At 38.9% G+C, this 17,037-nt stretch overlaps 1 protein-coding gene and 1 pseudogene across 1 annotated transcript in view; one reads left to right on the plus strand and one right to left on the minus strand.

Moving 5' to 3' along the window:
* Positions 1-397: 397 nt before the first annotated feature.
* Positions 398-17,037, plus strand: part of Plscr4 (phospholipid scramblase 4) — a 36,823-nt gene continuing 20,183 nt past the window's right edge. The window contains exons 1-2 of the mRNA XM_034484495.2: positions 398-536; positions 16,308-16,335. Coding sequence (XP_034340386.1) covers positions 16,329-16,335 — 7 coding nt within the window. The 5' untranslated portion in view covers positions 398-536; positions 16,308-16,328. The remainder of the gene's footprint in view (positions 537-16,307; positions 16,336-17,037) is intronic.
* Positions 11,557-12,278, minus strand: LOC117693749 (geminin pseudogene; annotated as a pseudogene).

Genomic DNA, 17,037 nt, shown 5'->3' on the forward strand with positions numbered 1-17,037 from the left:
AGGTTAGGCTGTGTCCAGTTGTGGCTCTGTGTGAAGTCAAAGGACATTTGGGTTCGTCCACTCCCTTCAGCTTCCTGTGCAGGGCTAAACCACTTTAGTTTGATAAAAGTATGAGTGCCTGAGAGCAGCAATTAACCAAGTAACCAAAGTCCTCTTTAGAGAGTCAGAAATCAGGAGCAGACCTGCTCCTGATGCCACCCGGACCCTATTCCCTGTTCCTCTACCACTCAGATCAAACTGGCTCCTCCAGGGTTGGGAATGAGCTGAGTAGTGAGGCTAGGAGACCAGAGGGAAGCTGATCCCCGCCGCCAGCAGAGGAGCGGTTCGGAGCTCAGCCCCCCGGGCTTTGCTGGCGCCCACAACTTGTTTACCCTGCGCTTGGCTGGGGTTCAGGACGCCGGTGCCCCACCCTACGGGAGCCTTCCCGGGAAGGCTCGCCCCGCTGCCCCGCGTGGATCGCCCCAGCTCCTCAGCGTCTCCCGCCTTCCCCGGGGCAGGACAGCGAGCGCGGCCGGCGACGCCTGCAGCTGCGGGCGGTGAGAGGGGCCAGTGGGAAGCGGGAATGCGGGAGATTTGGGGGATGCGGGAAATTTGGGGGATGGAGGGCGCGGGATCCATGGCAGTGGAGGAGGCGGGGCAGCGCCACAAGCTGTAGCTCAGCCGCAGGTGGTTGCGCAACTTTCACTTCGTGGGGTGGGGCGGGGTTTCGTGTGTTGGGGTCCGCTTGGCACCCCCTCCCCAGGTCTTGATAGGGCAATGGAGTCCCGGATGAGGGCTCTATGGGAGAGTCATTCGGCCTTGGTGACATGAACTCTCGAGGGTGCAGGCCCTTCCCAGGCGACCCTCTTCACGCGTTTCCCTCTTGCACCAGTGGCAGCCCGTCCCCTCCTTGTGGCTCTGTGGGTCTCTCTCTCCTCAGGCCTTGGGCATAGAAGTCTTCAGATAACTTTGCAAGGTTTGTGGGCAGGGCCTAAAAGATAGAGCAAAGTTTTTTTTTCCCCCCTCTCCCCCCAGCCCCGTTATTTTACAGAATACATTAGCCTTTTAGGACTTAGAATTTTGTATCTTTTATTGTGTGAATGCATATACTCTTAAGAAATGCAGTATGGTTGGGGTTTTATTTTGTATAGAGTATTTTAAGTGGAACCAGCAAGAGTAACAGAAGTACATTATGAAGACATTATGCAATAAGGTTGATTTCCAAGATACTTCTGGGATATGGATGCTTCTGTAGAAGTAAACACACATCCTTCAGCTTCCAGCTCCTTGTTATGGGAAATAAGGAAACAAGGCATTGTGTTACCATTAAATTAGAGTCACATTGTATGGGGCTAGTGACATCACCCGAACAGAGGACACAAAGATGTCACATTATGCATAATTTAAGTACATATTTTAAATGTCCACCAGAAGCAGTTGATATACTTGTAGAGACGATAATAAAGTTAATAAGCTTTCCGGTTCCATCACACTTTGTAAGTCTTTTGAGGCTCAACTACAGGCAAACTGGAAAGCACAGCGAAAACACACTTTAGTATAAAATAACAAAAAAATTGACAAATCCATTTAAACTATGGATTGTGAATAAAAAAAATATGAATGCGAAACTCCAGGAATTAAAATTTTGCTACACAGGAGAGTCCAATAAAATATATTTTCTTAGGTGATAATATTATGTCCGTTAAATAATATATAATTAAACAGAATCCTAACTGATACACAGTTTTAAACTGGCTGCTTAGCTAGGCTATTTGAAAGAATCGTCACACTGCAATTTAAAAAAAAATACATGACAGCTCACTTTATATAAAAAGGGGTATTCTAAAGAATAAACAGACAGTAGAATGTCAGACATTACAGTAAAACTGAAGAGGTTTAAAGATAAAATAAAAATGGGTATTTAATGGATACACATTTTAAGTCAGTTGAAGGAGGCTATTGGATAATATTTAAATTGATCATGCTTGGACCACTTGGCATTTATTTGGGTAAACTAATAATAAAACTGTTATTATAGTTAATATAAAATGTGATAATATAAAATGTAGGTCAGGGTGGCTAATTTGAATCCAGTTGCATAAAACCTGAAGGTTTGTGTACATGAAAAATGGGAAGCTTCAAGAAAAACCTGGGCCCATTAAGAACATATTTGTGAGCATAAGTACATAAAAGTCAGATATGAACAAGGGACACTGTTGTCAGAAAAAAGGAAGATAATTTAACCACAGCTTGTACTGGTGATAATCCATAGCACAGTTGAAAGGAAACTCGAAGAAATGATAAGTAAGATTCCCATAAGCAAGGATGATCAAAAAAAAAAAAAGTTATGTCATTAAAATACAGTGCTAACTTTTCCTTGACCTGATTTTGAATAGCTAATCATTTTGTTGTTGCTGACACAACAGAAATGTACACGTATATACTTCCAGTAGGAATGTGAGTTGGCAAAACGTATCATAAAGAGATAGCTGTGAATAGTTGCATTCATTATTTATCTTTTGGAATTTGTCCTGTAACAGTGCATGCCCAGGAGAAAATAAAAATCTCTGTCAAAAGTCTACCTTAAAGATGCTCATGGTAGCGTTCTCTGTAATGCAACCAGCTTTGAAATGGTTTGAAAATCATCTGCTAGGATTTAGATGCTTAATTTGATGTATCAGGAGATAGAATATACATACTCCTAAGCTTCAGGAAGGCCTCAATGTTCTACCATGAAAGTGTGGCAAAGTGCTAGTTAAAATACAAACAGTGTATCCACACACTCACAGCATGTATGTATGCTGCAGCTTTTGAGACATTTGGGATACAGAATGAATTATTGCTGCTTTTGGGTGTTCATATATTCTTACATATTTCTGTGTGCATGTCTATAAAGAAAATTTTATAATAAGAAAAATAATAAAGTTGCAGAGTATCCAGGGTTTGTTATTCATATATATATTTCCTTTACAGATAGAGTAGCTATCTGTCACTATAGAAAAAAAAGTATTATCTTTCCTGAAGAATTTCATCGTCTTTTTATTTTCTTCTTTTAAAGATACTTTTGAGGGAAACTCTATTTTGTCCTTCATGAATATTGATGGTTAAGACGTTTATTATAGAGACAAAAGTGCAAGCTTTTGTGTACTGTCATATTCATTAACTTTGCTAAAATCAGAAAATATAGGTGGGTTCATATTCCTATATTTCACCAACATTGTGCTAAAACACAATAATATGTATTCTTCTGGATTCAATACATAGATATATTCCTCTTCAAGAAGAAGAACAGCTATTGAGAAAGCCAGAAACTAAACCATAAGAAAAGCAAAAACTTTGAAAGATATCGTAACATAAAATAAAATTTTAATGTTCTTTATATAAATGACAAAGAAAAGAAAACTGATAAACAGAAAATGAGCAGATGACAAATGGGACATTTCCAGCAGTGCAGATGTAAATGACTTCCAGATGAAATTACAGCTACTCACCCTCATCCATTACAGAACATTTGAGAAGTCAAGCCAAATTTTCTTTTCCTTCAAGATGGACAATAACAAACACTGCGAGGACCCACTGTATTGTTCATTTATTTATCCACTATGTGAACTGATTTACATTCTTTAGATAGTGTTTTAACAATGTTTAAAATGCACAAAAAATTGTACCTGATAACTTTACTTCTGGAATTTAAAATGTTGATATACAGAATTATCTACATAAGTGTTTCCAAATTGTTTGTGATATCATAAATTATGGAATAATGTAAAATTTCACTGTTAAACAGCCAAGCCAGTCAGTTGAATATATTCAATTATTAAATGAGAATAGACATTTTAATAAGACAAGATATAGAATGCTCCACTCTGTACTAAATGATAAACACACACTCAGTATTACACAAACACACACGCACACACGCACAGTATTACATACATAAAACTACACAGTATATTTAGCTGTGATACAAAAAGTCCAATATACAGATGACAAAAGATATTTAAAAATAGAATGTTTTTTATATATAACTGCTTAACTGCTTGAGTAAATAGTCACTTTCAGACAATGTATGCTTTAAGAATTCTCTTTAATAAGTATATCTTTTCAAGCTTATCTAAAGTAAGCCACAGGCCTTCTGTTTATCTATTGAGAAGATGGCACAATCCTGACTTGACAACATTCTTGATAGGCTTGGCTATGGTCTATATAAATATAGAGAGAATATTTTTGTATACTGTATAATAAAAACATTTCCTTATTGATACCTAAAATAAAAAGAGCAAATCACCTTTTTAAACAGTTTGGACAGGTATAATGTTAATTATTGGTTTGCTGCTCACTCTGCTTCCATTTTAATCCACCCATTATTTTGGAATGTAGTCTCACATGCAGCCCACAAGGTCTTAAGGAAGTAGTCAACTGTACAGTTTTTCTTTGGAAGAATTCATAGTGTGACTAAAATAAGGAATAGTTTAGGTTATAAATGCAACAGCCAGTTTTGATGTGGGTTTTGTAATGGGTCCATTCATTCATTGAGAAGTGGCTTCTCTGGTTTCTTGGAGGGTTGAGTTTATGTAGGGAACTTTTACAAATATATGTTTTGCATATGGGTCTGGTGGATTTATCTGCGTGACATTTTTTTAACTGTCCACCTTATCTTGTCAATGAAAAATCCCCATCTACACTGCCTGCATCGGGTACTTCTCTTAATACCAGTCTGTGCACCAGCACCTCTTCCATCCATCACAGAACTATGGAATGTGGCTAACCAGGTCCTTTAGTGACCCTTTATAGTCAGCCTCTCCACTACTCATTCTCTGGGCATGAAGAAACCCATAAAGCAGATCAATGCTTCACATCATGTTGAGGCCCGAGCTGCCCCACTTTGGGCGGCCAAAAATGTTGCGCCAAAAATGTTGCGGCCCTCTCCACTCCACGCTTGGCGGCCACTGTTTCTCAGCCCAAGCTGCCGCTCTGGTCTTCAGGTCAGGGTTCAGCAAGAGAGTGAGGACGGACTCGAAGAATGGAGACCAGACAGAGTGTGATTCAATCCCGTTTAGTCTTCAGTCTCTCTTCCTAGTCCAAGTCCCAAGTCTTGAGTTCCTAGTTCCTAGTTGTACTCCTTTTTTCTTCTGTCTGTCTCTGCCTTTTATATGTCTCACTTCTAAGCCATGCCTTTAGGTCACCCCTTTAAGTCATGCCCTTAGGTCTTGTCTCTAAATCTGATCTCTAAGTCACACTCTTAAGTCACACACCTTTAATCTCACACACCCAAGGAAAGATCCTGGGTATCTAAACCAAGATATTATCAGAGTGTGCTCAGCTGTTGTAGGCTGATGTAAAACAAGTCTCATGTCAGGGTATATGGCTCAAGATGGATGCAAAGCTGATAGCCACTTTCTGCTAAAAGTCGGCTCCCAACAACATCACAGATGCCAAGGAGCTGGCTTAAGATCTATGTACAGAGATATATGTATTCAACTTTTATGTCTGGCAGACTCCAAGGACTCTTTCCTTATGCATTCACAAGGAAAGAGTCCACTGCCAACTTTTGTTTCCAGTTAATTTTTTTTAATGTTCAGATTATAATATGCCTATTATAGAAAATGTAAGGAAGAAGGAGTGGGTTTTTTTTTTTTTTTTTAAACAAATTTTCTTTTTGTGTTTTAACAAACTATACTGTAATAGTATTGAGTGTACTGTAAACACAATATGTTTCTGGCAAGACCATTTGTTTCTATCTTTCCCTGCGTTATTAGTTTATGATGCTCCACAGTGAGGTGCTCCTCCCAGCCAGAGTGCTACTGTAGCATGTAGCTTACAGTTACTGCTGCTTGCTTGTAGTCGGCATTCATTTACAGAAAATAAAAAATGCCACTTAAAGCAAAGCTATTAATGAGTCTCTGGACTTAAAACGAAAAGAAATTACTTAGGTTCAGGAAAGAGACTTCAGAGGATGGTACATTAGTATGGTCTCCTTAGCTGTTCTCTTCCCTCTTCTGGTGTCCTCTCTTGTCCCCTCCTCCTTTCCCCCTCTCTCTTTCTCTTGCTTATTGGTCTTCTGTCTGATCATTTTTTGCACTGATTTTTTGTTTTCTTTTAAAAATTTCTTAGTAACTTTCCAAGAGACAGTTATACAGAGGAAATGTAGAAATGTCACTTTAAAAAAAAAAAAATCTGCTTGCCTAATTTCTTTTTCTAACACAACTGTCCCAGCAGGAATCTCCAGGATAACTTTGAATGGAGAGCACACTATGAACACCCTTGTGCTTTTAGTCCTAGAGAAAGCAATCTTTCTTGCTTATTTTGGGAGCTTTGGAATACTTCATGGGAGTCTTGGCTAGATTAAGAACGTCCCATTCTCTTTCTAGGTTATCGAGTGTTTGGCTTTATATTTTTAACCAAAAAAAGGAAGTTGGATCGCTTTGATGTTTTGTGGGGTGTCTATTGAGATTAAATAAAGTTTTGCTATATTGGTTGATTTCTATCTGAAATTATGTTATTAGTTATAAAAATACATCAGTAAAAGTTTTAAGAAAAATAAAAAAAGAAATATATTCAATTAAGTAAAATCCTATATTGTTATTGAGATAAATCCCACATGTATACAGTGTACTTATAGTGATGTGGCCTGAATTTGTCCTGTAGTTGTTTTGTTAGCTTCTGGGGTCAAATTCTTAAGCAATGCTTATAGCTCTGTTTTCATAGTGTCTGAGTTTGGTTATATATCAAGGTCACTCTGACCCAACAAAGTTAATTAGGATACATTCACTCTTAACTTCTGGAAAAATTGTGAAAGCTGAGCATTCATTTTTTTTTTTAAGGAACTTTTTATTTTATCAGAGAAGTCCTATGTTCTTAGTTTCTCCCTGTGGAAACATTCTGCAATACTGCCTTATTGTCTTGCTGTAATTCTGTTCAGGTTTTCTGCTTCTTACCAAGTCATCTTTAGTGGTGGGTCCTTCTAGAAATTCCTATGTTACTTGGTTGATCTAAACTATGTGTGTGTGTGTATTTTCTATAGTAAGAACATTATAATATGACCTTTAAAAAATAAACAAAAGCAATATTGACAGAATATGAGGTAGGGCTCAAACCCAGGACCTCACCCATGTTGAGAATTCATTCACCATTGAGTTGCATGCTTGACTGTGGTCCTTTGTTTTTCTATAATTCATCTCTTTGTTTTTCTACAGTTTCTCTGTATGACTGGATAATTTTGATTGATTTGTTATTAACTTAGTAGCTTTTTGCACAGTCTCCATTTGTCTATTAATTTCATCCAGTGATGTTTAGATTTCTGTTGTTGTATTTGCTCAGTTCTAAAACATATCTACTTTTTATATCTTTCATTTCTTTGCTGATACTTTCAGTATTGGGATTTTTTTTAAATTTTATTTAATATTTGTGTACACAATGCATATGTGTGGGTGCCTATGTCCAGGGCATACATGCAGAGGTCAAAGAACAACCCTGAGGAGTCAGTTCCTTCTTCCATCTTGTGTGGGTTCTGGAGATCAAACTCAGGTCATGTTTGTGTGGCAGGTTTCGTGACCCAGTGTGGCCCTGAAGCATTTTTTTTTAATTTTTTAATTTTTTTTTTATACTTTTTTTGGGGGGGGTTTTTGAGACAGGGTTTCTCTGTGTAGCTCTGGCTGTCCTGGAACTCACTCTGTAGACCAGGCTGGCCTCGAACTCAGTAATCCACCTGCCTCTGCCTCTGCCTCCCAAGTGCTGGGATTAAAGGCGTGTGCCACCACCGCCCGGCCCTGAAGCATTTTTTAAAAAATACCTAAATTATTGGTAAGGTAAGTCAACATTGCTGTCATCCTAGTATTAACATCCTTTGATATTTTTTCCCTAGGAGTTGACATTTTCTAGTCTTTTTTTTTTTTTGCCATAATTTTTTGTTGCTTCCTGCACATTTTGAGTATTATTTAGGAGAACCCGATTCTTGTTAAACTCCAAGGAGAAAGCTGACTGTCTCACTGTTTGGCCAGGCAGTGCATGTACTTGGTTTGAGGCCTCCCTTCTTGGCCAGCTTTCTGAGTGTGTGACTTCAATGGCAGCTTTCTTTTCTGTGTCATTCAGCTAACTCTTGAGTGGACACAACCCAGCACTCGGTCTTTCACTTGGACACTGTTCTGTCTTGTGTGGATCTCCAGGTCTTTGTTAGGTTCTGGGAAACATAATTAGGGATTCTTTAGAGTCACCCTTGCCTACCCAAGCCAGAACAAAACAAAAAACAAAAACAAAACCAAACCAAAACAAAAAAAGCATACATGTCCTGAAGCCACCAAGTACCTCCCCATGTGTTTCAGAGGCCAGAAGTACCAGAAAAAAAAACTAAAAGCTTTGACCTGTGTTCCTGCTTCTATAATCAAAGTGGTAACCTTTACAGTACATATTTCAATTTAATTCCAACATTAAATTAACTACCCAAAGTCAATACAGACTCAGCAGTTTCACATTTGCCAACAAGAATTTCCTCACATCAGGCATTTGACACAGGGGTGAGGTTTCCAGATCACTTACACTCTGCCAACCTAATGAGCCCAGCCACCCCTTCAGGTGTGATCATGTTCTGTCATAACTCATAGGACTCAGGGCTCTCCAAATGAGTAAAGCTTTACTATAAGAAATGCAAATCAAGATTAGCCAAATAAAAAGACATGTGGGAGGGGCTGGTGAGTTAGGATGCTTCCTACTGACCCTGAGGAGCTGGGTTCAATGTCCAGAACACACACTGTTCTAGAAACTGACTTTTGAACATTGTGTCCTGACCTCCACACATTGTCATGCCTCTTGCACAGCTGTCACCTACACACGTGGCTTTTGTGTAAAGCTTGGATTACTGTCCTAAACACAAAGCATCTATCCCTTTCCCTAGGGAAGCTGTGAAGGTAGCTTGATACTGAGTACCCTTTGTATTGGGGTTTCTGTACACAGACCTGACTGCTAAAACCCTTGACTATGTGGTTGAACTAAGTCTCTAGTCCCCTACCTCGCTAGAGGTCAGGCAGATAAGAACATTCTAACCCTCTAAACATGAAATGTGTCTTCCAGACATGACCAGTCGACATTATGAGACATGCCCCCTGCATAACCTCATATGTGTTCCTAAAAGTATACCATATATAACAATAACCCTGTCACTGAGACATCCCAAGAGTTTAGAACCCAGGACAAGACCAGCCACACTGGTTTGTTGTTATCTAGCACCAAATTTTATATATATATATATATATATATATATATATATATATATATATATATATCTCAACAGAAGTTTAATTCGTATGACTTTCAGTGGAGGTAGAAGAAAATAATGATTTAGACAGTAGCAAGACCTAGCAGATATGCATTCTTTAAGACCTAATAGCACTATTTTTAAAGGCCTAGTAGATACCTTTTCTTTGAGACCTAACCAATTTTCCTTCATTAGACAAAGTCTACAAATTTCCTTAGAACTACTAAAACAATAACACTTTCACCTGCCTTGGATCCTGTGGCATATGAGTCTAAATGTGGACATTTGAAAAGAATCACAAAATTTTATTTAACCTTTTCACATTCACCAAATGTAATACAACACCCACACAAATACAGCATAGCTCATACGCCTACAACATGGAGGTCTTCAACTGCGAGTACTATGCTAAGACACTTAGTTGATTCTCTAGCCCAAGAGTCCAAGAATATCGATGTTGAAAATACAATGCGCTTGATATGGTGGCTCAGGGCTGTAATCCCAGCACTTGAAAAACCTAAGTAAGAGATTCTCTATGAGTTCAAGAGCAGTCTAGGCTATACTGTGAGTTCTAGGCTAGCCTATGCTACTGAGTGAGATCTTATCTGAGAGAGAGAGAGAGAGAGAGAGAGAGAGAGAGAGAGAGAGAGAGAGAGAGAGAGAGAGAGAGAGAGAGAGAGGAGGAGAGATCTTTAATGTAGCTAACTTTTTGTTCTCTGTAAAATATACTGCTTGATAAATTTTGTTAGCCAACATTTATCACATTTTTTGGCTGCAAATAGGGAGTATGTTCGTTTGTATGCTTACAATTCTATCTATTAGAACTTCCTTCTCTGTGAGAGGAAAGCATCTGCCCAGAACTCTGGTTGGTTTAGCAGTTCTTTAGCTGGTACATGCTGAGAGACTGAGTGCCAGAGCATGTTAAGCAGTATTGCTAACCATGCACAGTTTACTAGTGAATCAGGAGTAATACCGATCATCTGAGGATTGTGTGTAGGCCTCACACTGTCTCTATGGAAACGTCTCTATCCATTTTACAGCAGTTCCTGGATGTTGGTCCCACAGTCACTCTTTCTGTGATGCACAGGACAATTAGAAAAAGAGTCTGGTTCTCATGGTCACTTCAGTGCCATACCATAGACGTGGGAGTGTGCTGTCAGCCATGTGCTGGCTTGCACTATTGGATGGCTGCCCAGTCTTCTTTTCACCTCCAGGTGTCTTTAAGTGAGGATTAAGATATCAAAAGGATATTATGGCTCAGAAAATAATTGCTTATTAGAGTCACAGAACAGACAGAAGAGTTGGGTACTTCGTATAGGGCTTCGCTAAGCTAGCTGACAAGCAGGAGGAACTGTCTACCCTTTTTGTCCTTTATTTAAAATGAAGGCTTAAAAGACAGGCAAATGCCAGGGTTTTAGAATACATATTCCAGTTTCTAAGACTCTTCCTGGAGATTCTCACCTGGCAATCAAATAAACAAAGAACCAAACAAAGAATCAAAAGAAAAAACCCCAAATCAACCAAACAAATAAACCTCTCTCCCAGAGATCAGCACATGTCCAGGGCTTCACTGTGAATTTCTGACCAGCTTGGGTCTTGTGACTAAACTTTCAAATCTCCGTGTGTGTGTTAGAACTTCTGGTTTTATGGGATGCTGTGTCATGTCATGATATGAACGAGCAAAACTTAAGAGCAATCTTCTGTGTTCATGTCTCAGCCTGGATAGCTGCGCTGAGTGACAGGAACAAGTCTTGTTCACTGACTATTCCAGGACTAAGACAGAATTCTTGCCTCTGGCAACTGGAAATTATCCTGCTTACACAATATGTTGGCAAACATTATTCATAAGAAAAGAACAGCAACATAGGTAGGTTAGAACGTGCAATGTTTAATATGTGTTCTGTTGCCTCCAGACATCATTTGAAGTAGCAGCTGCAGCCGCCTTTCAAGGAAGCAAATCCTTGCCCCACGTGGCTTTGTCTGTGTCCTGACTCTCATCTCTCTCTGTTATGGTCCAGTCATCTGACGATACCCGGTGTAAATGCCAAAGCTTCAGCAGGACTTTCTGGGCTTTGGTATACTAACCTGAGGTGTGCCTCAGTTTCCAGAAGTAGTTTCCAGAGATGATAAAGGCAGAAGCCAGTCTCAGTGTAGAATGTGCTTTGCTGTTGCAGATTGACAGAACATCTGAAACAATCTACTATTTTTTTCCAATAGGAAATTGAAGTTTATTTAATATACACAATTCACATCTGACACTGACAAAAAATGAAAATGCTATTTACATAAAACAGGTTAAAAATGCATACTCTCTGTATTTTAATGTAGTAATAGCCCCAGGATTCAAACTTGGATTCCAGCACTTCCATCATGTACTTAATTTACCAAGAGCTATACAAAAAAGCAACACTGGGGGTGCACCTCACACCTCATGTACATGGCTTGGCATCCGTGGAGGAAGACACAGTCTCTTCAGCACAGTCCCAGTTACTGAGTCTTCCAGTTCTGAATACTCAACAGTTTCTTCTTCAGAATCAAATTCTTGACTATCCAATGATTTAAAGTTACCCAGAGGTTCATTACTCAGCCTCTCGATTACCTCTGCCTTGTACTGTATGTGTTCAGCTAGTTCTGCCAAGTCTTTATTCTCCTTTTTTAGGCGGGCAATTTCACTGTTCTTTTGTTCAATTTCTTTATGAAGTTTCTCATTTTCTTTAAGTGCTTCATAGAGAGCATTCCTCTGTTATTCTGCCACGTCTTTCCAATACTGAAAAGATGGGTTTTCTCTAATCATAAGATCAAATGCTTCCTAGGTGAGGCCTCCAACGTCTTTTTTTTCATTAGCTTCTGGACCACAGCTTGGAGTCTTAGATGTTAACTGGTCATCCCAAAGCTTCCTTTTCGACAAGCCTTTTGGCAACTCATTTTCTCTGCCAACAAGAGATCCATCTGCAGAAGGCTGGATCATCCTCAGCGTTCTCCTTGGGACAGGACTACTCTTCACATTCTCTTGGGCTCCTTCCTGTTTCTGCTTCATACCGAGATTCATTTTTTCTGCAAGTGGGCCAGGAGAGGAGACTGGTTAGAGCAGGTGGAAGGATAAATTGGCTAAAAAGTCACCATAGCCATAAAAACGCATAAAAGATGTCTGAGTTGGGGTTTCCATTGCTGTGAAGAGACACCATGGCCAAGGCAATTCTCATAAGCGACAACATTTAATTGGGGCTGGCTTACAGGTCCAGAGGTTCACTCCATTATCATCAAGGCAGGAAGCATAGCAGTGTCCAGGCAGGCATGAGGCTAAAGGAGCTGAGATTTATACATGTTGTTCCAAAGTCAAACAGGAGAAGATTAGCCAATTTACTATTAAGAGAGGATTAAGGTAACAGAATTCTTACTTGTACCAACTGGAAATCATTGTGTTTACATAATATTTTGGCTAGAATTGTATTGTAAAACTTCATAAGAAAAGAAAGAGAATCTAAGTTGATGAGAAAAGGCCCTAGTGGCTAAAAGCGGGAAGGGGTGCAAAAGGAAACTTGGCCCCTACAGCCTGTGAGGTGATATGTATGCACACTCTGCTTTATTTCATTGGTATTCGTTTATATCTAAAGTTTTATGGATTTTGTTGGGAGGGGAAATGGGCTTATTTCAGTTCATAGTTCCATATCACAGCCCATGGCAGAGACCATGGGGGAGTGCTACTTACTGGCTTCATCTCTTCTTGACAAGGGGTAGCACTACTTATAGTGATCTGGATTCTCCCGCATCAATCATCAATTAAGATGCACCATAAGCCAATCTGGGGAAGGCTGTTTTCTCAGTTGAGGTTCCTGATTCCCACAGGATTCTAGCTTGTGTCGATTTCATACAAAACTAGCCATTTGCAATCATCTTATAGACCCAGAACTTTTTGACAGAAGAGAAACCCAATTCTTCTTGAGGAAAAACTGAAAGTTTTATTATTAATTTTTCCCCCTTCAAAGGATCTTTTAAAAGTGACTTTTATTTCATGATAGCCATGTACTAAAGGAAAGGAATTAATAAAACTATTCAAAAACTGCTACACATTGGCTCAGAACTGATACTATTCTAGGAAGCTATCAATGTCACTATAGTCAACCAATCACAGTAGGGGTATAGAAAAACCAACCAATCAGAAAGTGTGGGCTTATGGAAACCAACCAATCAGAGTGGAGTCTTGTATAGAAACCAATCCATCAGAGTAGGGGCTTATGAAAACTAAACAATCAGGGTTTGTTGTAGTAATTATTTTAAAAAGGCTGCAGGTCAAGCCGACTGTCTAGGCTGCAGCATCTCTGCCTAGATTAGCCGCCATGTTCAGTGGCTGGAGGCCATGTGGGTGCTGCAGCTAGAAACGGCCACCCAGAAACACCACCTGCCACCCACCAGATGCCAGTGTGGGAGATGGCTCTGCCAATCTTCCACACTGTCTCTGCAAGGCTGGGCATTGCCAAGACCATCCTGCCAACCATGCAGGCCCGATAGAAAAATGAGACTCTAATGCTTAAAGATTAATCAAAGGCTTATGTATTTGGTAATGATCAATAACAAGATGCCCTTACAATCAGAGGTTTAACCCAACACCCAACCTAGATATAACAACTACCTTTGATTGCTACAGACAAGCAAACATCAGCCTCCATGTCCCCCTCTCTCGTTCTCTGCCTCTCTCCTAGCTCCTCCTCTTCCTTCTCCTCTTCCTCTCCTTTCTCTTCCTCTTCCTCTCTTTACTCCTCCCACCTTAGCTCCTCCTACAAGGGTTTATAATTGAAACCCTTCTCCCAGTCAATCTGTGAGTGTAAATACATACTCTCTGGAAATCCCCTACTTCCACAATGCATGAATAGACGTGTTTAGTAACTAGCAAAATATACATACAGATTCCTTGATCTGTGAGGGAAGTGATGTTAAGGTAATAGTGCATGGTTTAAGCTTCAGCACTTGCAGTCTGGGACAGGTGGATGGCTGTGAGTTTAAAGACAGGCTAGGCCATATTGCCCATGTCAGGCCAACCAAGGCTATAGAGAAACATTCTCTATTCCTCACAAAAGAAAAGAAAAGAAAAGAGAAGAGAAGAGAAGAGAAGAGAAGAGAAGAGAAGAGAAGAGAAGAGAAGAGAAGAGAAGAGAAGAGAAGAGAAGAGAAAAGAAACAATTGCAAAAAACCAGTCTTAAGCTAGCACCTAGTTATACTAAAGCAAAAGCAATACTGAGCTCCTAGAGTCATTACAGAAATTAGTTCCAACCTCAAGTACTTCATGAATGCGTTATTTCACTACATCTGCCTTCACAACACCTGTTAGTCATATACAAAAGACTGCCGAATCTCGGCATGTGTAATCATGTCTGTGTCTTGAATTAGATTCTGTTGAACAGTATGTCTGTTTTTACTCCAGTCCCAGGCTGGTTCTGTTACTTTAACTCTGTAATAGAAGTTGAAATCTGGAATAGTGAGAACTTTGACAGTTTCACTATTCAGGATTGTTCTTTTCAGCTATCACGGTTGCTTTATGTTTCCACATGAGGTTGAAGATTGCATTTTCACGTTTGTGAAGAATTGAGTTGTATTGTTCTACCTAAGACTTCAGGTGCTCTACTGAATAAGTATAAAGAGAGTGGGTACCATCGTCTTGTTCTGATTTTAGTGGAAATGCTTTGTTTTTCTCTTTTTAGAATGATATTGCTGTGTGGTTGCTGTACGCCACTTTTATTATGCTGAACAATGTCCATAGTATCTTCAGAACGTTTATCATGAAGGGGCATTGAATTTTTTCAGAGGCCCTTTCTGAATCTAATGAGATAATCACGTGCGTTTTTATATTTTAGTTTGTCTATATGCAGCATTGCATTTATTGGTCTGCCCATGTTGAACCACCCTGCATATCTGGGATGTAGCCAACTTGGTCTTGATCGATAATCTTTCTGATGTTTTGGATGTTGCTTGCAAATATTTTATTGAGGACTTTTATATCTGTGTTTATAAGAAATATTGGGCTATAATTTTCTGTCTTTTTTTCAGATCTTTATTTATTTATTCATTTATTTATTTATTTATTAGGAAGTGTTCTTTCAGTTTTGGAGTAATATGTTCTTTGAGAGTCTGGTAGAATTCTGCACTGAATCAATCTGGCCTTGGAGTTTTTTGTTTGTTTGTTGGTCGGTTTGTTGGTTGGTGGGTTTGGGGCTTAGATGGGAGAATTTTATTTACTGCTTCTGTTTCACTAGGGCATGTAGATCTGTTTGTTTATTTCATCTTGACTTAGCTTTGGTAGGTTGTATATATCAAGAAACTCTCTCATTTCAATTAGGTTTCCCAATTTGATGGAATACAAATTTTTAAAACATGTTATTATGATTCTCTGAATTTTGTCAGTGTTTGTTGTAGTACCATTTTCATCTTTACTTTTATTAATTTGTTCTCTTCTCTCTATCTTTTAATTAATTTGGCTAAGGATGTGTGAATCTTGTTGATTCCCTCCCCAAACCCCAACCTTTATTTCATTGATTCTTTGAATTTTTCTTTGTTTATTTCTATGTCAGTGATTTCAGCCCTGGGTTTGATTGTTTATTCCTTTCTAATCTTTTAGTTTTTTCAAGACAGGGTTTCTCTCTATAGCACTAGCTATTCTAGAACTAGTTCTGTAGACCAGGCAGGCCTCAAATTCACAAAGCTCTGCTTGCCTCTGCCTTCTGAGTATTGGAATTAAAGGCATCTTTTGTGGTATTATTTCTTCTTGATTTTTTCTGGAGTTTTTAAATATGTCACTAAGTTATTAATATGCAATCCCTCCAGGGATTTTTTTTTAATTTAGGCACTATAAGTTTGCTTCTTATACCTGCCTTCATTGTCCCATAGGTTTGTGGATGTTGTGTTTCCACTTTAATTCAATTCTAAAAGACTTTTTCATTTCCAACTTGATTCTTATACTTGATCCATTTTTTTATTCAGTAGTGAGATGTTCAGTTTCTTTGAGTTTTTAACTTTCTATTACTTCTGTTGTTGTATACATGTATTGTATATATACATAAAGGTATTAAAGTATTTTCTTTTACAGGAATAATTAAAATCCATCAAAATGTCAGGTAAGATTTTATTAATTTTCTAAAATGTATTTTATTATTTTAATTTACTTGTTCATGTGTGAAGCTGGAACTACAGCCTAGTATGGGTGCTGAGACCTCCATCTGGGTCCTCTGCAAAAGCCATAAGCACCAACTGCTGGGCCCTCACTCCAGTCCCAATTTTACTATTTTTTAAAATGTTTTGTTTTCTCATGTGAGTTATCTGATTGTTTTCTTTGAAAGGGTATATTTTATTCTGACATATTTGAGCCTTTGCACCATTTGACCCTTTAGATATATGTGTATGTATGTTCACTTGAACATATTAATGCTCTCTAAGAAAAGGAGTAAAAACAGCTTATATGCACATGCAGGCCTGAAAGGTTCGTAAGTGTTTAGCAGAAATCAGGTGAAGCAAAAGAAAGAGGGAAAGAAAAATCCAGACAGACAGCAGCAGTGAGGGTATGTGGTAACCTTTGGCCTGGAGGCAAAAGAGTCAGGTGGTGATTCTGCTTCACAGTGAGAGTCTTTTGTTTCCTCTGATATAAAATTCAGCCATTTATTTATGAAATTGAGACCCTTTCTTGTAGTGAGTCAAGTAAAGATTTTCTTTCATCTCAGCGAAAGAACAAGATATAGCACAATGCAGTGGCTTCTATACCATCCTTGCAGCAACCTCTGTGACACTGGGACCAAGTGGCTTTTAGGAAGAACGCAGGAAGA

Source organism: Arvicanthis niloticus, chromosome 21, assembly GCF_011762505.2.
Source record: "Arvicanthis niloticus isolate mArvNil1 chromosome 21, mArvNil1.pat.X, whole genome shotgun sequence".
Classification (NCBI taxonomy): Eukaryota; Metazoa; Chordata; class Mammalia; order Rodentia; family Muridae; genus Arvicanthis; species Arvicanthis niloticus.